The sequence below is a fragment of the Notothenia rossii genome (assembly GCF_949606895.1).
Source record: "Notothenia rossii genome assembly, chromosome: 9".
Lineage (NCBI taxonomy): Eukaryota > Metazoa > Chordata > Actinopteri > Perciformes > Nototheniidae > Notothenia > Notothenia rossii.
In genome coordinates, this window is record NC_136907.1 from 79,639,266 (window position 1) to 79,662,153 (window position 22,888).

At 40.3% G+C, this 22,888-nt stretch overlaps 1 protein-coding gene across 2 annotated transcripts in view; it reads right to left on the minus strand.

Annotated features, from left to right (window-relative positions):
• adcy8 (adenylate cyclase 8 (brain)) overlaps nt 1-22,888 on the minus strand; it is a 116,688-nt gene that overhangs the window by 42,668 nt on the left and 51,132 nt on the right. For both annotated transcript variants that reach the window (XM_079652209.1, XM_079652210.1), the window contains 5 exons: nt 18,875-19,005; nt 17,487-17,598; nt 15,129-15,256; nt 7,126-7,284; nt 4,306-4,576 (listed from right to left, as the gene is read on the minus strand). In XM_079652209.1, the coding sequence (XP_079508335.1) occupies nt 4,306-4,576; nt 7,126-7,284; nt 15,129-15,256; nt 17,487-17,598; nt 18,875-19,005 (801 nt within the window). The remainder of the gene's footprint in view (nt 1-4,305; nt 4,577-7,125; nt 7,285-15,128; nt 15,257-17,486; nt 17,599-18,874; nt 19,006-22,888) is intronic.

Genomic DNA, 22,888 nt, shown 5'->3' on the forward strand with positions numbered 1-22,888 from the left:
TCTCTTTCACAGCGTACACACACACTGAGTAACTGGGTCTTCAGAGGAAACACACGTAACCTCCTTTTGAGGTGAAAGCAGTGTGACAGTGCAGTGCATCATGGGAGCCAGCAGGCACACAGTGAAGCATGAACGAGGTGAAGAGAAGAGAAGAAGAGAGCCACTCAGACCTCCTTCAAACAAACCTCTGCGTCTGATAACGACAGACGAGAGTTCTCATAAAGGCAGAGACGGACAGGATATGATATCTTTTATTCAACGTAATCAGCGTGCTTCACAATAAAGAACAGGATGATTGGAGGATTAATGGTTGGCGGCAGATAACAAATGCTGCTTTTACGGCAGTTATCAGAGAGCTGTCCCCTGCTTCCTGCTGTGAAGAAGACGGATCATCTGATGCGCTTCATTACACGTCTGCCACCAGATGTTAATGGTTAATGTTCATCTACGTCAGTATGCATCTGTAACGTCACTGTACTGTTGATTAAAAGGATTGTTGTTGACCAGAACAATCACCATCTTCAGTTTAGAAAGGGATGGTAAATCATAAATGTTCATCACGTTTCAGTGTAGTTTTGTAAAGCATTAGATATGGACTAAAGATTTTCGTTGTTTGGGAGAAAATGACTCCCAAACGGTTTCTGTTATCGAGCAAAAACATCTTCTCCGTGCAGATTTTAAAGCTCCTTTTGCCGGCTGTTCTGTGAGATGGACGGAAAAAGGTTTAGCTTCATCACTTCATCGATTGATTTGTTAGTAACTGTACCATCTTTGATCTCATTTCTGTTTACCTGTCAGGTTGAGCTGCAAACTCTATTCGGGTTTCAATTTCGATATTCGTTTTTTTTTTTTTCTGTTTGGAATTTATTGAAATCTCCAATATCTACGTAAGAGCTTGTGCCTCTTCGGGGGGTGCTAACACTTAACCATAAACGTTATCGTTGACTTTCTCCGTCTTTATATGTAGATATTACTTTTCTCCCTTAATCTCTGTCACGTTGTTTCCAAAGCATAACAACTTCCTGTCAACAGCGCTAACTCTCCTTCAAAATAAAAGCATGTCCATAAATAGGAAGCCGAGCCAAATTACACTTAAGACATATACAACTGCAACGACAGTAACAAACACAATGCGATATCCTTTTCAATTTCAAAGAGCACAAATTGGGTTACATTAACAAATAACTATAAAACAACAATACTGTAGAATAACAAAAAGAATGCCGTGAATAAACCGAAATACGCGTGTTGAAGCGGTTTGCTGGTGATTACTACGCACCCCCCCCCCCCCGCCCCTCCGAATATTCGCTGCTGATTACTACCGTATATCCGGAGCCCGAAAAATGGTATTCGGGACAGCCCTTTCGAAAGCATGGATTTCATTCACATTTCGCACACCTCACAGTGCTTTTAAGATTCCTCCGGACTTAAACCGTGTACATTTCTTTAAACACTCTTGCAAATTTAAACAAAAACTATAAAACACAACTTGTCTTTCTTTTTCCACATTTCTTCCGTTTCTCATTTGTTGTTATTTTGACTGATATTGCGAGTACAATATTGGAGGGATTGATTATTTTTGCCTCGTTATTCTCATCTCATGTGGGTAAGGTCTGTAGAATAAGATTAGAAGGCTATGATATCTCTACAGTAAAACACTGCTCCATTTAAAATGCTATTTAACGTTATTCAGCTTATTGTACTTCCTTCGATTAGAATATTGCACTAGTCTGTGATTTGATAACATTTGGATTCATTTTGCAGCCCTAACTTGCTTCTTTCCTCTCTGTGTGACTGAAACATATACTCTAATATTCCACCTTGTCCTCAAACCAGTGATGCTGAAAACTGTATCAAACTAACAAGATGGGAGGAAGGGGACCCGGAGGACAGAGAAACACCAGAAAGGGAGCCGTTCAGATTCAAGCGACCACATAAAAGACTCTGAAACTCCTGCCAGAAGCCTTTGATATGCAAAGAGACAATCTCTGCAATGACAGCCTTTCAATGAGCCTGAGACAAAGAAGTGGCACTCGTCAGAAAGAAAAAAACATTCCTCTGATTCTGAACACAATGTATTTGTTTGAGTCGTTGACAGACGGGGAGCTATCCTATCCTCATATTCAGTAAACACAGGAGGTTACGCAGAGTTCACTGTGAGAGCATGGCTGCAGGAAACAAGAAGTCTGTGGCTCTGGACATTTGTCACATATTGAAATCGGAGAGAGATTTCACAGTGTGCATATTTTGTACTGCGAAAAAAAAAGATATGTCATGAAATACACCACTGGTGAATTTAAAATGTCTAAATGAGGCGACTAAACGTCATCACGGCCAATCTTAGCCTCCTTTAGCTTAGCGGTGGTGACATGAAGTCATGTGACCGTGCTGTAGTTCCTTTATAGCCCAACATTAGCCACCTTTAGCTTAGTGGTGATGACGTGAAGTCATGTGACCGTGCTGTAGTTCCTTTATGGCCCAACATTAGCCTCCTTTAGCTTAGCGGTGGTGACATGAAGTCATGTGACCGTGCTGTAGTTCCTTTATAGCCCAACATTAGCCTCCTTTAGCTTAGCGGTGGTGATGTGAAGTCATGTGACCATGCTATAGTTCCTCTATAGCCCAACATTAGCCACCTTTAGCTTAGCGGTGGTGACGTGAAGTCATGTGACCGTGCTGTAGTTCCTTTATAGCCCAACATTAGCCTCCTTTAGCTTAGCGGTGGTGATGTGAAGTCATGTGACCGTGCTGTAGTTCCTCTATAGCCCAACATTAGCCTCCTTTAGCTTAGCGGTGGTGACGTGAAGTCATGTGACCATGCTGTAGTTCCTTTATAGCCCAACATTAGCCTCCTTTAGCTTAGCGGAGACTACGTGAAGTCATGTGACCGTGCTGTAGTTCCTTTATAGCCCAACATTAGCCTCCTTTAGCTTAGCGGTGGTGACGTGAAGTCATGTGACCATGCTGTAGTTCCTTTATAGCCCAACATTAGCCTCCTTTAGCTTAGCGGAGACTACGTGAAGTCATGTGACCGTGCTGTAGTTCCTTTATAGCCCAACATTAGCCTCCTTTAGCTTAGCGGAGACTACGTGAAGTCATGTGACCGTGCTGTAGTTCCTTTATAGCCCAACATTAGCCTCCTTTAGCTTAGCGTTGACGACGTGAAAAAACATCCCATTAGATCTTTGTGGAGGGAATCAGGGCGATGCTAACTTCAGGGTAGCGCTATAAATGTACAACATCACTGCACCACTCTATAATGAAAATTGTCCATTCAAGATTGAGGTGACGTCTTTAATTGTCCTTATTTGGTATTTCCAAAACCCAAAGATATTCACTTCAATGTAATACAAAACAGAGAAAAGGTCTTTCACTCACTCCTTCAATAACAGGAAGATAAAATAAAATCAACTCTGCCTCCAAAATCAACCATAGAAAAGAAAACAACATGAAGTCTGTGGGGGTGGATTCGTTGCAGCAGGAACGCAGACACATGAAAAGGGGATGAAGAGGATGTTTGTATGTGTCGCACACAATCAGAAGCTCGTCATCCTTCACCAACAGGCAGGCGATGTGAAGCTCACACACAATCTCTCCACAGAAAACAGAAGAAGACAAAACAACCGACACACAGGCAACTGAGAAGAAGAAGACACGTCCATCTTGAGAAAGCACCTCATCCTGCAGTGAGGATTAAAATGTGTCCCTTTAACTTGCTGTGGGTAAAGAGTTGGACAAACAATTGTGATTTCAACTCGCTCTATCAGTGGGATATCGTTTTGAGATAAACGTTTCTATAAAAAACTCCTGTCATGGTCCTTCTGGGGTGCCTTTAAACTAAGTCCTGGCTTTCAGTAAATGAAGCTCTTCTGGTCAGACGATATTCTAACAAGCTTTAGGATATACTAACGAAGATTTCACACCAGGACACAAATCATAGCGAACGGTCAGGCAGTGTTTAAAGACTGGTTAATGGAAGAGACAATGTGAACGGACCTGGAGAGTTACAGAAAGCCTTGATCAGTGCTTGCGTCAATTCAAGTTACGTCGCTTTTGACGCGGTTATAGACATCGGTACTATTTCTATCTCTACCAATACGATCATTTTTGAATTAACTAAATTGTTGAGAGGGATCCTACACTCTCCGTTTGACTGATTTTGATAGAGGAAGTCACATATTTCTAGCTACACAATGCAGTTTTTTGAAATTTGAATGCCGGTTTAACCCTCAGTTACAGAACAAGTTTCCCATCAAGATGAACATGTTTCCACTGTGCGATTAACAGCATCACGGCGGCCCTTACGTTCTGCTTCCCCACGATGTTGTCGAAGGGCAGCTCGGGGCTCCAGGACGCCTCGTTGAAGGTGGTGCTGCTCGCCCTGCGGTCCGAGGAGCTCGACGCTTCCTTCATGATGTCCTCCGGCAGGCTGAGCGTGCTCTCCTCCGGCTGCTTGATGAGGAACGTCTCGATGTTGTGGCGGCGCAGGAAGTCGTTGCGGTCCTTCCCGTGGCCCTCCTCCACCTCGTAGTCTCCGTTCAGACAGTCCAGAGCCGCTTTGGAGATGTGGATCCTCCTGGAGAGATGGCGGGAAAGAACAATAGTCCGATTTTGAGGAAAAGTGACAGAATTTGTACGAAAAAAGTCAAATTTGGAGTAAGAAAAAAAATCACATTTTGAGAAAAAAACAATCCAAATAGAGGAAAATTTCAGAATTTGCCGAAAAAAAATCTGAATTTAGGGTTTCCCGAAAAAAGTTGGAGTATTGAGATTTTCAGAAAAAGTGCATTATTTAAGAACAATTTGAGTTCTCAGATATTCAGAAAAAAAGTTTTAGGTTGTCAGAAGAAAGTCTTACATTTGAGAAAAAGGCAGAATTCCGAGATCTTGAGAAAAAAAAACTTTTTTGGAAAACAATCTGAATTTTGAGGAAAAATTACAAAATGTTGAGATTTTCCTCAAGAAGTAAGAATAATAACATTTTCTGAAAAAGGGCATAATTTAAGAAAACATTTTATTCTGAGACTTTTTGAAAAAAAGTCAGAATTTTGAGATTAATTTAAGCATGGAAACATCCTGCTTTAAAGGTGGGGTAAGTATTTTTCGGCCACTAGGGGGCAGCACAAAAACTCCTTAAAACCCTCGACACCTTCAACAGACACATAGCAACATTAGCATCTCAATAGAGCAGGGGTCGGCAACCTTTTTGACATGAAGTGCCATTTGAAAAAAATAAAATTATCAGCGTGCCAACGATCGAGAATTATCAACGTGGGGGGGTTGGGGGGGGGGGTTTGAGGAGCTTGACGCTCGTCAACTATCAGCAGGAGGGCGGGGGAGCCTCGCTGCGTCCCTTTAAGAGAGAGAGAGAGGGGTGTGGCTTGTGCATGTGTGTGTGTGGATGGTAGAGCGACAGTGAGGGGGGAACGTGTGTATGTTTCTGGAAGTGAAACGGGAAAGCAGAAAAACAGAGGTCTGTGATGTATTTTGTGAAACAGAAGAACAGCTAAATAAATGCAACGTCCTCCCAAGAAGAGCTCGCCTCTCTCCAGTCATTTAAGCTAAAGTGGGTTATTGAACCTGAAGCTTGTTGCTGCTGCCCTCCTCGACTACGGTCTGGGAGCCGACAGGAAAGTTCAACACACAGATGGCCAGTCCGCCCCTTTGTAGCATATTATTTCGATGAGAGATGAGCAGATCGCCACTGGGCTTTCAACTAAATACACAGCCACGCAAAAACTGCGGCATTTGTACAGCTCCTTATGGGTACTGCAATTAGTGAAGTGCTTTCCTCCGCGGTGAAACGATCAGCACTGCACCACGGAGGAAAGCGGCAGAAAGTCACCTGGAGATAAAGAGAGCGGGGCTGCGTTGAGTGCATGGCTTCCTTCTGCAGGTAACGGGGAGACGCGCTCTGGCGGCGGTCTCGTTCAGGATCCGAAAATACAATTTAAATATTTTGCACACTTATTCCACTTATTCCTAGTGTGCCACTGGTTACGGTGCCGCGTGCCAATGCCAGGGGTTGCCGACCCCTGGAATAGAGTATTATTATTTGGGGAAAATAAAAGTCAGATTTTGAGGAAAAGTGACAGAATTCTTAGATTTTCAGAAAAAAAAGAAGTACGTTTTAGGTTGTCGGAAGAAAGTCTTACATTTGAGAAAAAGTCAGAATCCTCAGATTTTCATAAAAAATTCACAATTTTCTGAAAAAGGAAGAATTCAAGAAAAAGGCAGAATTTTGAGATTTTTGGAAAAAAGTCCGATTTTTGAGAAAAGAAAGAAAATTCGTTCTAGACTGTGTTATGTGTCGGGTGAACCCAAAACATCATCCGACATTCAGATATCTTCTGTCCGTGCTTCCTTGTTATATACCAGAGAGACCACAGGTCAGGCTCGACAGCAGCTGCTGGCAGGACGTTTAAATCCTGCAGTCTGAGAAATAATCTCGCTCTGTTTCCGCGCCAAACATCAGGGCGAAAACACATTTGGCCGAGAGACACTTTGGTGTAAAGCAAACATCAAAAAACACATTTATTTTCACATTTTAAAAAGCAACCTCTATTGAAATGATCGCACTAAACTGCACCGTTGTGTCTCTAAAGCAAAAAATCAAGTAAAAGGTAAATAAGTCAAAGAACAGATTCCAAAATCCTGCTGCTGGTTTATAAAGCTTTGAAGGGTTTAGGCCCAAAACACATTTCTGACCTCCTGCTAAATCATGAACCATCCAGACCTCTCAGGTCTTCAGGTCAGCTTTCTGTCCCCAGAGACTTAAACATGGAGAATTCAGTTATTATGCTCCAAACATCTGGACCAGACTCCCAGAAACCTGCAGGTCCGCTGCAACGAAGACTACTTTTAAATCCAGGCTGAAGACTTTTCTTTTTGCCGCTGCTTTTAATTGATCTATTCATATCTCACACTGCTCTCTAACTTGTATTCATGTACCTGTTATTCATGTTTTATCATCTTTGATTTTAAATGAGTGTTTTTTTAAATGTTTCTGCTGCACTATTTCTTCATGTCTTTCATTTCTGTAAAGCACTTTGAATAGCCTTGTGTTTATATAAATCAACGTGCCTTGCCTTTAGAATAACCCCTGAATCTGTTGTGTTTACTGACCCGGGGATTCCTCCAGACTCCAGCTTGTTGGCGATGTCTACGTCCCAGGACCAGACGTCAAACTGCCACTTCCTGAGGCCCAGCACGCCGCACAGCACCGAGCCCGAGTGGATCCCGATCCGCATGTCGATGTCGTGTTTCGTACGAGACCTCACGTATCTGTGGGAGAAACAATGGAGATATGTTTAGATTTGAATCGTGACTTATTCTGAGCCAGGAATCTCCACTTCAGTCGCGACAAGCTCTCCAGTTTCCAGAAGCTTTGTTCATCAAAGACACAGGAACCTTTATTCCTAAAAACACTTTATTCATCGCTGTTGAAAGTATTTTTTAATGTATTTATCAAGTAATACAATCGTTTTCCTCTCTTTCTGTATGTCAACAAAAAAAACTAGATTGTTTGTGTATTGTTTATTTATATAGCTTTGGGTTGTTTTATTTATACTGTTGTTTGTTTGTTTTAAAGCGTACATATATGGACAATAAGTCAAGTTTTTCAAACTGAATCTTTGTTCTGGATATGTATTCAAATACGCACATATGAATGAATATAACCCCTATCAGTAATACATATTAAAACATGTAGTTAATCAACTGGGAACGTTTTATTTAGATATTCATTAGTTAAATATTGTTGGATTTATGGATTGTAAGGATAAAGTATTTTAAGCTTTTTTAATTTATATTTTAATACATTTTAAATAAATAGGATAAGAAAAACACTCATCATTAATCAATAGCAGTTAGATACTTTGTGCCTTGCTCATGGACACATAGGAAAACAGAGTGAACCACTAACCCTCTCTACAGCTTCACTTTGATGGATAATGAATAATAAATGCGTAATAAATGATCAAACATGCAAACAAAACTTAAAATAGAACCCTAATCATATCATGTAACTCAAATGAATCTTTAAACTGTGAAGGGAAATCCTATATGAAGGTCAAAATGTAATGATCAACATGTAAGTAGAATATAAAACATGTATATATTGATTCAGCTATGCCGGGGGTAACTCTGGGTCTCTCTGAGTGTGTGTGCATTAAATCAGAATGCAAATACACATGAGTTTGACCTCTGGCAAAAAACACAACGCAGATATTGTTTGTTAATTCAGCGAGAAACGAGCACACAAAACATTTCATGCTTCATAACAGCGCTGATGAGTGTGAGGTGAAAGGCATGCTGGGAGATTGTGACAGGTAATGAGCTGTGAATTAAGTCAAACTGCAGTTAGTCATGAAGATTAATTGATATAATTTAGATTAAAAAGTCTCACATCCGAGAAATAGGCAGAATTTAAGAAAAGTATAAGAATTATGAGATTTTGAGAATAAAGTTAGAATACTGAGATTTCGAGATTAATGTGGTTAAAGAGATTCTCAGAAAAAAAGGCATTATTAAAGAAAAATTATGAATTCATGGTTTCCAGAAAAAAGTACGAATTTTTAGATTTTCAGAAAAAATAAGGTTAAATTCTGACTTTTTCAGAAAATCTCAGAATTAAAATTAATGAGAATTCTCAGAAGAAAATCTGAATTTTGAGATTTACTGAAAAAAGTCTTACATTTGAGAAAAATGCAGAATTATCGGATTTTGAGAACATTTTTCAAATTTTCAGGAAAAATGTCAACATTTTCAGAAAAAAAATTAATTTAGGGTTTCCCAAAAAAAGGTAGAATATTGAGATTTTGAGAAAAAGCACATTATTTAAGAAGAATCTGAATTTTCTGAAATATTTCAGAATTTTCAGGAAAAATTACATCATTTTCGATTTTTTGAAATAAAAAAGATTAATAAGATTTTGAGAATAATCGCGTTATTTAAGAAAAAACAGAATTCTGATACTTTCAGAAGCGTATCACAAATCTGAGGACAAAAATACAGAATTTTGCGATTTTTAGAAAAATGCAAGAATTCTCAGATTTTCAGAAAAAAATCACAATTTTAAGAAAAAGGCATAATTCTGAGATTGAGAAAAAAAAATCATAATTCTCCAGAAAAAAGTCAGAATTTTGAGATTTTCAGAGAAAGTACATTATTTAAGAAAATGTTTAATTCTGATATTTTCAGAAAAAAGTCAGGATTTTGAGAAAAAGTCAGAATATAAGAAAGAGCCAGAATTCTCAGATTTTCAGATATTTTGGTAAACAGGTAATTTGTCGAGGGAAGCTTGTCACCTGTGGATAAAGAGGTCAACGTGACAGTCACTGCACTATGACATGTAGTGGTGTATCACTATTGAAGCTGAAATGCAAAGTTTAAGATGCTGCTAATGTTTTGAGGTAAGTCAATAAAAAAAGCGTATAATTGCGTAAAAGGAGATTTAATGTTGCGAAAATGACTGAAAACAAACAATACAGAGTCTCACCTGCTCTGCACTCACATCTGACCTCAGACAGTATTTCATTTTAATATGCATGGTGATGATAAATGAGGCACTACACGCATAATTACCCCACCTCTTGTAAACATCATCAGAAGAATAGTAAATGGGAGTAAACGAACCTGCGTTTACAAACACCAGGCGATATGAATTATGAAATGCTGCCATATTCAGAGCGCCTGTCTGCCTCAGTCTGACACCACAGAGTCCGATGGAGCAGAACAAGCCCTGGAGCAAAAACCAACATGTTCGCAGGGTTCTGAGGCGTGTTGACTTCACTGCGTGGTGACAGCCGACACTGATACGCGTGATACGAACAGGAAGTCACTGATGGGTTATGGGTAAATAATCTCAAGAAGGGAGATGCTAACAGAGGGAAATGACCCAGAAGCAACGATAGGAGTCGTTTGATTCTTAGATGCTAGGGAAGGATCTCCTATGCTTCCTTTGTTATCTCCTTTATGGATGCAGTGTCTCTACTTTAAAGAGTCCTCTCCTGCTGATGTTCAGGTGTATATCAGTATGTAGTTTCTCTACTTTAAAGAGTCCTCTCCTGCTGATGTTCAGGTGTATATCAGTATGTAGTTTCTCTACTTTAAAGAGTCCTCTCCTGCTGATGCTCAGGTGTATATCAGTATGTAGTGTCTCTACTTTAAAGAGTACTCTCCTGCTGATGTTCAGGTGTATATCAGTATGTAGTGTCTCTACTTTAAAGAGTCCTCTCCTGCTGATGTTCAGGTGTATATCAGTATGTAGTGTCTCTACTTTAAAGAGTCCTCTTCTGCTGATGTTTAGGTGTATATCAGTATGTAGTGTCTCTACTTTAAAGAGTCCTCTCCTGCTGATGCTCAGGTGTATATCAGTATGTAGTGTCTCTACTTTAAAGAGTCCTCTTCTGCTGATGTTTAGGTGTATATCAGTATCTAGTGTCTCTACTTTAAAGAGTCCTCTCCTGCTGATGTTGAGGTGTATATCAGTATGTAGTGTCTCTACTTTAAAGAGTCCTCTCCTGCTGATGTTCAGGTGTACATCAGTATGTAGTGTCCCTACTTTAAAGAGTCCTCTCCTGCTGATGTTCAGGTGTATATCAGTATGTAGCGTCTCTACTTTAAAGAGTCCTCTCCTGCTGATGTTCAAGTTTATATCAGTATGTAGTGTCTCTACTTTAAAGAGTCCTCTCCTGCTGATGTTCAGGTGTATATCAGCATGTAGTCTCTCCACTTTAAAGAGTCCTCTCCTGCTGATGTTCAGGTGTCTCTCAGTATGTAGTGTCTCTACTTTAAAGAGTCCTCTCCTGCTGATGTTCAGGTGTCTCTCAGTATGTAGTGTCTCTACTTTAAAGAGTCCTCTCCTGCTGATGTTCAGGTGTATATCAGTATGTAGTGTCTCTACTTTAAAGAGTCCTCTCCTGCTGATGTTCAGGTGTCTCTCAGTATGTAGTGTCTCTACTTTAAAGAGTCCTCTCCTGCTGATGTTCAGTTTTATTTATTCCAACATTTTAGAGCAATCTGTTGCAACTTCTATTATAATGTTTTTAATTATGTTGCTATGGCTACCAGTTATTGAAGTGACAGAGTTGACACGGCAAAAAGTCCCAGGCCAGATTCAGAGCCGGGTATCTACTAAGTATTATCCTGTCTTTTTAATTAAAATGTCCGCACATATATAGAAGAAGGCTGCAGCACAAAGTGGTCTTCTGTAAGCCGCTCAGCATATTGACTTAAACTGAACACAGTGCATATCTGACAGTTTACCCTCCCCTAATCCCCCCTTCCTCCAAACATCACACTCCTCCTCTGTCACGCTCCGGCAGCGCGGACCAAATGCCACAAAGAGGAAAATAAAATGAGATGTCCTCGGGGTCTGAACGCCGGGTCAGTGAGTGTGTGTGTGTGTGTGTGTGTGTGTGTGTGTGTGTGTGTGTGTGTGTGTGTGTGTGTCCTGCTGCACATCCTTCTTTCTCACATGGAGATTACACACTCAGTTATGTGTCATGATCCGTGAGCTTATGAAAATCCCTCTTGTGTTATTTTTCTAAAGTATGATGCCATCACTGAATGCATTTCCTCTGCGGTGTCAGCGGTGCATGGGATGTGTGATATAACCTTGTGATTTGATGTATTATTTGTTAGTGATATTCTGCAGAAACACAGCCAGAGGCATATCTAAGATGATGCGAAACATAGCAGAGGAGCTGCTGTCACATCACAGACCTGCTGCAGCGAGGAATGAGATAAGGCAACGCTCTGATAACACTCTGCTGTCAGACTCCTCCGGGGAAATACGGCTTTCATACAATTCTTTCAGACTTGCAGTGAAAGAGAACAGGTGTCCTTATTTTGTGATTCAAGGAGATTGCAGAAAATATAGGCAGTAGTTTAATAATGCTGTGTCTAAGATAGCAATTATATAATGTACACAAAACACGTATTCATTAGATTTAGTGTGATTTGTGTCCATGTCGCACATTTTGCAATCGTTCCCAATGTGGAGAACCTCCTGTTCAGGTGTCTATCAGTATGTAGTGTCTCTACTTTAAAGAGTCCTCTCCTGCTGGTGTTCAGGTGTATATCAGTATGTAGTGTCTCTACTTTAAAGAGTCCTCTCCTGCTGATGTTCAGGTGTCTATCAGTATGTAGTGTCTCTACTTTAAAGAGTCCTCTCCTGCTGATGTTCAGGTGTATATCAGTATGTAGTGTTTCTACTTTAAAGAGTCCTCTCCTGCTGATGTTCAGGTGTATATCAGTATGTAGTGTCTCTGCTTTAAAGAGTCCTCTCCTGCTGATGTTCAGGTGTATATCAGTATGTAGTGTCTCTGCTTTAAAGAGTTCTCTCCTGCTGATGTTCAGGTGTATATCAGTATGTAGTGTCTCTACTTTAAAGAGTCCTCTCCTGCTGATGTTCAGGTGTATATCAGTATGTAGTGTCTCTACTTTAAAGAGTCCTCTCCTGCTGATGTTCAGGTGTATATCAGTATGTAGTATCTCTAGGGATGTAACGATATACCGAATATCGCGGTATCACGGTAAATAATCTTCCCAATACCGTCGTGAGACTGACAAAATCTACCGCGATTTAAAAAAAAAATTTTTTTTAAAAAAGAATATATTTTTTTTTAAAACACTTTTTTTTTTAAAAACCTTTATTTAACCAGGTGGTACCATTGAGATCATCGATCTCTTTTTCAAGAGAGACCTGTCCAACATGGCAGCAAGTAGGTTACAACATGAAAATAAAACAACAGATAACACAAAAGGACATCGTATTTACAGGGCTACATGTACACACCTAGAGACATTGACAAGTACCAACCATATATTTATATCTCGCCATGTCAATAAGCCTGGCGTTAGACTTTTTCGCTGTCCATCATTTTGACAGACAGGATCGTAAAATATCCGTCATAATCCCTTATTACGCATCGGGTCTGAACAGTTCACGATAGAGCATGCTCGTGAACTGTCAACGGGGGGGGGCGGTGTTATGCCGTGTGTGCATGCAACTCGCGGGACGCGCACAGCGTGAAGCAAAACCTCCCAGACATGTATTGATCTGTACGGCAAATTACGGTTTGGGAACTATATCATTTCCTTTTGGAGGGCATGCATAACACGGCATACCACCAGAGCCTTGCTGCGGGGAAACGTTGGCGCTGTTCCGAGTTTGTTCTAATCTGTCAAAATGACAGACTGCTTTCAGATTTTTCCGTCATTGTTAAATAAAATATTCGGTTAACGCGACCACTGGTGTCCCAGCAACATCAGTACCAAGCGAGAGAGTTGTTTCCAGAGCAGGGGATATTGTAAATGCCCAAACACCCCAGCTTATAAATACCTGGAAATGTGGACATTCTCATATTCCTAAAAACCTGTCGGATGATGCTGAGTGAGTGACTAGTGAGTTTGAGTTGAGTTACTTGAAAAACTAAAGTGAAACTTGATTTATTTTATTGCAGGGTCTGATTATTAAATGTCCTTGTTTATTTGTGAGATGCAGTGGCATAAAGAAAATGCTTACTTTGTTTGGTAGTACCAGTAGGTACAAAAACACTGGTTTTCTTGTTCCAGTCTGTTACTGTCACTTTGTTTTTGACACTTTAAAATACTGCTATCCTACAAAAAGGCTGTAAAAATCAGATTTATTATGTAATAAAGAAACATTTTCCGAGTAAAAAAATGTTTTATTGAAGAAAAAAAAAATTATGATTTTTTTTTTCTTCCCTTTATTATTCAATATCGTGATAAATACCGTACCGTGGACTTGTTATCGCGATATTATCGTACCGTGAGTTTTTGGTATCGTTACATCCTATCTCTACTTTAAAGAGTCCTCTCCTGCTGATGTTCAGGTGTATATCAGTATCGTAGTGTCTCTACTTTAAAGAGTCCTCTCCTGCTGATGTTCAGGTGTATATCAGTATGTAGTGTCTCTGCTTTAAAGAGTCCTCTCATGCTGATGTTCAGGTGTATATCAGTATGTAGTGTCTCTACTTTAAAGAGTCCTCTCCTGCTGATGTTCAGGTGTATATCAGTATGTAGTGTCTCTACTTTAAAGAGTCCTCTCCTGCTGATGTTCAGGTGTATATCAGTATGTAGTGTCTCTACTTTAAAGAGTCCTCTCCTGCTGATGTTCAGGTGTATATCAGTATGTAGTGTCTCTACTTTAAAGAGTCCTCTCCTGCTGATGTTCAGGTGTATATCAGTATGTAGTGTCTCTACTTTAAAGAGTCCTCTCCTGCTGATGTTCAGGTGTATATCAGTATGTAGTGTCTCTACTTTAAAGAGTCCTCTCCTGCCGATGTTCAGGTGTATATCAGTATGTAGTGTCTCTACTTTAAAGAGTCCTTTCCTGCTGATGTTCAGGTGTATATCAGTATGTAGTGTCTCTACTTTAAAGAGTCCTTTCCTGCTGATGTTCAGGTGTCTATCAGTATGTGGTGTCTCTACATTAAAGAGTCCTCTCCTGCTGATGTTCAGGTGTATATCAGTATGCAGTGTCTCTACTTTAAAGAGTCCTCTCCTGCTGATGTTCAGGTGTATATCAGTGTCTAGTGTCTCTACTTTAAAGAGTCCTCTCCTGCTGATGTTCAGGTGTATATCAGTATGTAGTGTCTCTACTTTAAAGAGTCCTCTCCTGCTGATGTTCAGGTGTATATCAGTATGTAGTGTCTCTACTTTAAAGAGTCCTCTCCTGCTGATGTTCAGGTGTATATCAGTATGTAGTGTCTCTACTTTAAAGAGTCCTCTCCTGCTGATGTTCAGGTGTATATCAGTATGTAGTGTCTCTACTTTAAAGAGTCCTCTCCTGCTGATGTTCAGGTGTATATCAGTATGTAGTGTCTCTACTTTAAAGAGTCCTCTCCTGCTGATGTTCAGGCGTATATCAGTATGTAGTGTCCCGGCTCTGTTGTGATTGGTCAACCGCTTAGAGATGTCCCGCCCCTTTAGTCTATCACTTACAATATGTCAGAACGCTAGCCAATAGAAACGTGATTGTTCCATTTTAGCCTTTGCAGACCATTTAAATGCACACAAACCAACATATCAAACTACAGGGAGAACCCAAACAGCAGCATATACTAATAAAGATGATCCCAGTATATTGCTGATGTTACCTGATGGTTTTGATCATGCTGAGGCCCATCTCCACGCAGCAGTGAGCGTGGTCCTGTCTGGGCTCCGGCAGACCCGACACACAGTAGTAACAATCGCCCAGAATCTTTATCCTCAGACAGTGGTTCTCCTGCAACACACACACACACACACACACACACCCACACACCCACACACACACACACACACACACACACACACACACACACACACACACACACACACACACACACACACACACACACACACACACACACACACACACACACACACACACACACACACACATCCAATTAAATAACCATACGACACAAGAACAAGCGTCATAAAATGAAAGGTTCTGTTTTGTTCTGAGAAGTCAGGCGCTTAAAAAAAATGCTCTGCCGTGATTGGACAAAAGATGATTCACAGACATTATTTGTCTTCATTGTTTTTGTTTATAAGTGTCATCTTTCTCTGGATTTGTAGTCCAAACATGTGTCCTTAAAGGAATGTATAACATATGTATCTAAAGATATTTACAGAAACATTTGTAGTTTTTTTTACTACACACGAAACACAACATGCAGTACAGTCGATTGAGTAACCTTAAGGAAGAAGAACGTGCGTCATTAAAGTAAAAGTATTTAAGAGTTTTAAAATGTATTTTCTGACATGATGTGATGCGTCAGCTGTCTTTTGATTCAAAAATGAGTCTCCAAGTCCAGTCATCTGTCAATAAAGGAAAGTATAGTGTCTTTTTTTGTAGTATTTAATCATTTGGGGTTTCCTCCTTACATGCCTGATAAACATCCTCAAATCTTTAAATGACTTCACCTAACGATACCTTAAGAAATACTACAATACAATTCAAAATATAGAAAGTAAAAGGTCTGAAATAACACCTAGATTTCAAATGATTGGTAAACAAGAGAACAAGATCTTCTACCAAATGGAAAATATAAATATATAGTTTTATAAAAGGCAATTAAACAACGTGAACACGCTTTCTGTGGAGTGGGTTTCTGTGAAATCCTGCCTGGTGAAGCGCGGCTGGATCTGATATGAGACACAGCGCTGGATCAGTTATTCCCTCTGTTGTTCTGAATGAAATATTCATGCGGCTAATGGAGTTTCTTTATTTAGCTTCACTGACGAGAGATCAACTCCCAAGAAACCAGAGTGGAAAGCAAATGTCATGTTTAATTGTGATCCGATCCTGTCTTTTCTCGATGTGAAACACATGTTAAATCGTATATTTAAAATCTGAGCGATAAAAGGTGCAGTGGAAGAACCAGTGGCGAGCCGTGACTTTTATACCTAGGCCCTCTGACCCCCACCCCTTCCCTCGAGTTATTACGTCACAGCGTATACTTCACCGGAATATCAAAACAACGGCCCGGGGTGCAAAACGCATCAATGAAAGCGACCCTCTACCACACAAAACAACACCTGTAGATAACCCTATTTGTGTTCTTTGAAATTGAAAAGGATATCGCATTGTGTTTGTTACTTTCGTTGCAGTTGTATGTCTTAAGTGTAATTTGGCATGCTTTTATTTTGAAGGCGAGTTAACGCTGTTGACAGGAAGTTGTTGTTGCTATGGAAACAAGAACAGTTTCACAGCGGGCGGAACTTGTCATAAAGTCCGCGATAATAACACCCACCCATTTAGAGGGAAGATATGATTGGTCAATTGTGCTGTCATCTGACATTACTCTCTCGTTCAGTTACTATAGCTGGGCCCTCTGTGAATTCATAGCTGGACCACCTGGACGTCCAACAGCTCCTCTCTTCACAGTAACTCGCAGAGACGAGCTTCTTTCATTTAACCCTTCACATTCCAACAGACACTGAATAGGCAGATTCAAAGGATTTATTTCTTTGGAAATGTTATTTGAAATACAATTAAATGCAGTTATTTTGGTAAAACTAATGAAAAATATAACTTAAAAAAAATCTTTTTGACAGAGGGCCAAGAGGGCCCCGACGGCTCGCCACTGGGAAGAACAGATCCTAATTGTTTTTGACTTTATAGTCTCTAAATTTGGGCCGGAAAAGGATTATTATTTCCTTGAAAATGCAGAAAATCCTCATTGCATTTCCGTTTTAAAAGCTGCCTCTACTTTGCACTCTTGTATAAAGTATTTATATAGTATCCTATGTTTCTCTTTCTGAAGTAGAAAATGCTCATTGAAAGCATCTTTACTTGGACATATTGATACAAAAAATAGCACCATATGCTCCGACTGAAATCAGACAATGGATCTAAACTGACCATAACTGTTCTTTGTCATAGTGTGAGTGTTTGATGCTGAAAAGGGACAGGACAAACATTTAAAGAAAAAACACTCTTTCATGCATTTAGTGAAATCTCTTACGTGTGCGAGGCGGTCGAAGCGTGCAAAGAGTTCGTTCAACATTCGCACCAGCTCCTGCGCCGACAGCGTCGTGGAGAGGTTAGTGAAGCCTTTCACATCTGCGAAAAGAATGCTGAAAAAAATATGGAAATGTGACTTCAATATCCAGTTCTTCACCATCCAAACACTTCATAATAACATGGAATGATATATGATAACGTATCTGAAACAACACTGTTTTCACAGTCATATCTGACACAAAGATATTAGGGTCAGTTAGCTTCTAGAACCTGTAGGAACTAGCATACGTTGGATCATTTGCTTGATCAGCAAACATTGTTTTAATTGACATTAATTAGCTTTATATTCTGTATAGACAGTATTTCAACAAAAGAGTGGTGCATGAATGTCATATTTCTGTAATGGACCCTGAAGGCAGCATCAACCTGGCTCCTGCTGGAAAAAAACTATGGGATTTCTCCATGTGATTTTGGATTATTGCAGAAAATAATCTCTGTGTCAAACAAACGTTTATGATACTTACACATTTAGTTCAGCAGGATAATCTCCACACATGAACACCCCTTTATGATTGCTGAAGTAAAAAGCTAACGATATGCTATAAACTTCAAGTCACCACCGCTAAGCTAAAGGTGGCTAATGTTGGGCTATAAAGGAACTACAGCACGGTCACATGACTTCACGTCACCACTGCTAAGCTAAATGTGGCTAATGTTGGGCTATAAAGGAACTACAGCACGGTCACATGACTTCACGTCACCACCGCTAAGCTAAATGTGGCTAATGTTGGGCTATAAAGGAACTACAGCACGGTCACATGACTTCATGTCACCACCGCTAAGCTAAAGGTGGCTAATGTTGGGCTATAAAGGAACTACAGCACGGTCACATGACTTCACGTCACCACCGCTAAGCTAAAGGCGGCTAATGTTGGGCGTAATGACGAAAAGTCGTCTCATTTAGACACTTGTTAGCAACCGCAGTTTTAAAATTCTCCAGTGGGGTATATGCTGACGTATTTGATGTCGTATAAAGAAACTGCAAAAACACTTTTAACCACAGACCACATTTAAAGTAAAAACCAAAAACACATTCAGAAAACCATTAATTCCAGACCAGGAGACAGGAAGTGCTGAAATGCTGACTCATGTCATGGTTTTAGGACTCATTCCTGCACCTCTCTATTTAAGAGCATACCTTATCTATCTCTTTCGTTTTTCAGAATTCAAAATGGACCATTCATGTGAAATGTTCCCTCCTAATGAGTCATAACGGATCACTATGTCCAACACAAATTCACAGGTATTCTTTAAAAGCAATTTTTCCAAACTTTATCAAAAAACCCTGTTCACACACGTTAAATGAATAAACTACACTCATGTCCTCACCTGACATTCTCGTAGCGGTGGATGTAGATTCTGTGGAACTGATGCTGGAGGTGTTCGTCGTCTACATTTGTCATGTCGTTGATCATTTCCAAAACTACAAAACGAGGCAGGACTGATAACACCAGTCTCTCCTGCGGGGGGAGAAAAGCATCTCATTAGTTCTCAGAAACAGCCAACAGCCAAATCATGATTACACATTTGGATATAATGAGATGAGAGCCGATCTGGTTTACTCTTCTTAACCTTTCTTAACATATCATCTTGTTCAACAATGTTATCATATATGTTTTCTAGACCGAGCATCAATCCTTCCATGACGGGGATACTGATTAATTGTTCAATTGATAAAGAAACACGTAATTGTTTTTAGGGCTCCGTAAGCATTATGTACAGTAATGGAGAAATACAAATGTCACGTTTGAGATTTCCTGATGCAACTTTTTATTATTTAAGCTTAAACACGTAATGTATTTACATCTCCCCAGAGATTAATGTACTACGGAGAATAACACAGCATCAAGATTAAGCAAAGAGGGATTAAGTGAAGTCAGAGAGTTGGTATTAAACTGGCAAACACGGGGAGCAGCATCTTGTAAAAACAAGTTACATAAAGTCCGTCTGTAAGGAATGATTTAAGAGATGACTGTGTCTCTGCCAGGCTAAGCTCCTGCAGCTGAAGATCCGAGGAAAAATAAATATCTCTGAGCTTTACGTCCCGACACGCTGCCACCTGGCAAACAAACAAACAAACAGATTTGGAGTGGGAGCCATCGCTCAGTTTCTTTTTCAACCAACACACAACTTTCTCTACGCAGAAATGTCAGAACACAACCAACAAATGTTCAAAAAACCAGATGGACTTTGGGGCTTCACATATTTAAGAACTGCAAATAAACTCTCAAGGATTAACTTTGTGTTCAAGGGTTTTAATAAACAATTGTTGCATCAATCAAACACTGCGATTCGCTCACACAAAAATAAATCTAACTTCCAGTCAGGCGCAAAAGCTAAAACAAAACATTTCCATTAGTAGAAACACGCTGCGGATTCGCTCAAACAAAACACATGAACCAATATATGTGTCTTCTGTTGATGTGAAGAATACAATGAATGTTATTTTCGGGCCTTTCTGGCTCCTAATGCACTCTGTACGGTTTCCAGAAGAAAAAAATATATTTCACCCTCCTGTGGACTCTGAGAAGCTCCAGGAGGCTCCATGAGATCTGAAGAGCCTCTTCAAACCTACAGACCCGAAGAGAGAGAGCATCCTGTGCTCAGACCACTTTTTACAACAAACAGTTTTTATCTTTCTTTATTATTGTACCAGTGAAGGAAAAAACAATCCAGTGATGCTGATTTACTTCTGCCTTTTTGTCACTTAACACACACAAGAGTAGGATAAGTTCTAAAACCCTGAAAGGAGGCAGCATCATAACCCTAACCCTAACACAAGCTGAAGAGATTTTTATTCTACGACATAAAATACGTCAGTAAATAATACCCCACTGGTGGATTTTAAAAACGGCGGTTGCTAACAAATGTCTAAATGAGACGACTAAACCTTTATAGCTCAACATTAGCCACCTTTAGCTTAGCGGTGTTGACGTGAAGTCATGTGACCGTACTGTAGTTCCTTTATAGCCCAACATTAGCCTCTTTTAGCTTAGCGGTGTTGACGTGAAGTCATGTGACCGTGCTGTAGTTCCTTTATAGCCCAACGTTAGCCACCTTTAGCTTAGCGGTGTTGACGTGAAGTCATGTGACCGTACTGTAGTTCCTTTATAGCCCAACATTAGCCTCTTTTAGCTTAGCGGTGGTGACGTGAAGTCCTGTGACCGTGCTGTAGTTCCTTTATAGCCCAACATTAGCCGCCTTTAGCTTAGCGGTGGTGACGTGAAGTCATGTGACCGTGCTGTAGTTCCTTTATAGCCCAACATTAGCCTCCTTTAGCTTAGCGGTGGTGACGTGAAGTCATGTGACCGTGCTGTAGTTCCTTTATAGCCCAACATTAGCCTCCTTTAGCTTAGCGGTGGTGATGTGAAGTCATGTGACCGTGCTGTAGTTCCTTTATAGCTTACATTAGCCACCTTTAGCTTAGCGGTGGTGATGTGAAGTCATGTGACCGTGCTGTAGTTCCTTTATAGCCCAACATTAGCCTCCTTTAGCTTAGCGGTGGTGATGTGAAGTCATGTGACCGTGCTGTAGTTCCTTTATAGCCCAACATTAGCCGCCTTTAGCTTAGCGGTGGTGACGTGAAGTCATGTGACCGTGATGTAGTTCCTGTATAGCCCAACATTAGCCGCCTCTAGTTTAGCGGTGGTGTCGTGAAGTCATAGCTTTTTACTTCATAAATTATAAAGTGGCGTTAATATGTGGAGATTATCCTGCTGAACTAAACGTTTGTTTGACACAGAGATTATTTATTTATATATGGAGAAATCCCATTGGTTTGTTGTGGATGGAACCAGGGAGATGCTGACTTCAGGGTCCACTACAAGAATACGTCACGCCTCCATCACTCAGTGTAGTTGTTTAATGTGTAAACTGTGTTGGTTGAGCTGCTCTCGGTGCAGAAAGTGGAGCAGAGCATCCCCAAATGAAAGTCTAGACAGAAACTCAGCAGTGGAGCGTTGCTAATGCTTCCTCTGCTGCATCACAACCGAACGCTGCAGGGTGTGGAGGTGCAGATACACTGCAAGAAATGTGGATTTTACAGAGAGGCATCTTGAATTTACATTTAGAGTCTGACCCTCTCATTTTTGTTTTTTGTTTTGTCTTCGCTGCACCACAGGAAGTCAGCTGTCAGTCAAACTGTAGCTGGTTTACACCTTTAAAAGAAATACCTCATACAGCCTATATTTTTGCTTAAAATAACTTCCAGCTAGTAAACTTTTTATGTTAAGTGTGTTGTATATTGCATAGTTGGAGGAAAGAAATCACATGAACTCACAATTATTTTCATTTCAACTGTAAAAACACGTCAGCTTGGCTTTTCTCACATATTTTTGGGAAAAATAAGTAGCATTTAATGAATATTTAAAGAGTAAATAAATTTCATTTGACTACACTGTTGGTAAATCTAACTGCATCTCACGTCTGCACATGTTTTGCAGTGTGTACAGTGGGCGGTGTGTGTTTGCTTCACTGGACACACACTTTGCTTTCGGTCAGATGAGAGCCAGGGGACTCAGTGTCAGATTGGCTTTGAAAGTCATTAGCGTAGCTTGAATTTAGCCGCGAGCTAAAGCCCTGCCGCAGCTCCCTGACAACTTCCATCTTCAACCGTCCCTCCGATGGGGTTCAAGGTTCAGTGGAAAACACTTTGCTCCTCCGTGCTGCTTTTATTGTCGCTTGTGGGGGGGGGGGACTTCAGTTTAAATTCAGCTTTAAGGTCCAATTTAGAGTTGCCGCCTGAAGCAGATTTCCTATCCATAATCTGCGCTGAACCGTGAGAGCTTTCATCCAAAACAGTAAACATCAGTTTATTAAAAAGGGCTTAAAGTCGCATAACTGCTTCCAAAAATGATTCTATTATGTCAGCATTTTGGGGCATTTAGAAAACACTCTCAGGGCTGCTGTTGGGAATTACACTAGGTCAAATCAGTCCTTTTGGGGAAAGCATCACTTAGTCCCTAAAGCATCATCTTTGGGTACATTAGAAAACCATGAGCAATGAAAGTGACAGGGTCTTTACAGTGGAAAGGATGTACTTGTGCTGTGTCTTATATATTATATTTAGGGCTGTCAAGTTAGCGCGTTAATAACGTAACGCAATCTTTTTTTAATGCCACTAATTACTTTAACTTGCGATTAACGCATGTTTATTTGTCCTCGGCCCGCCCCGTAGTTTCAGAGCCCAAAGGCTTGATGTTGTTGTTGTTGTTGTTGTTGTTGTTGTTGTTGGATGGTGGGAGATTCTAGCGAGAGATATGGATACAACATTTTTTTTTTAAACAGCAAGCCAAGCCCACAGCTGATGCTCAGCCCCGCTCCTGCCGCTCGCTTGTGGCAGAC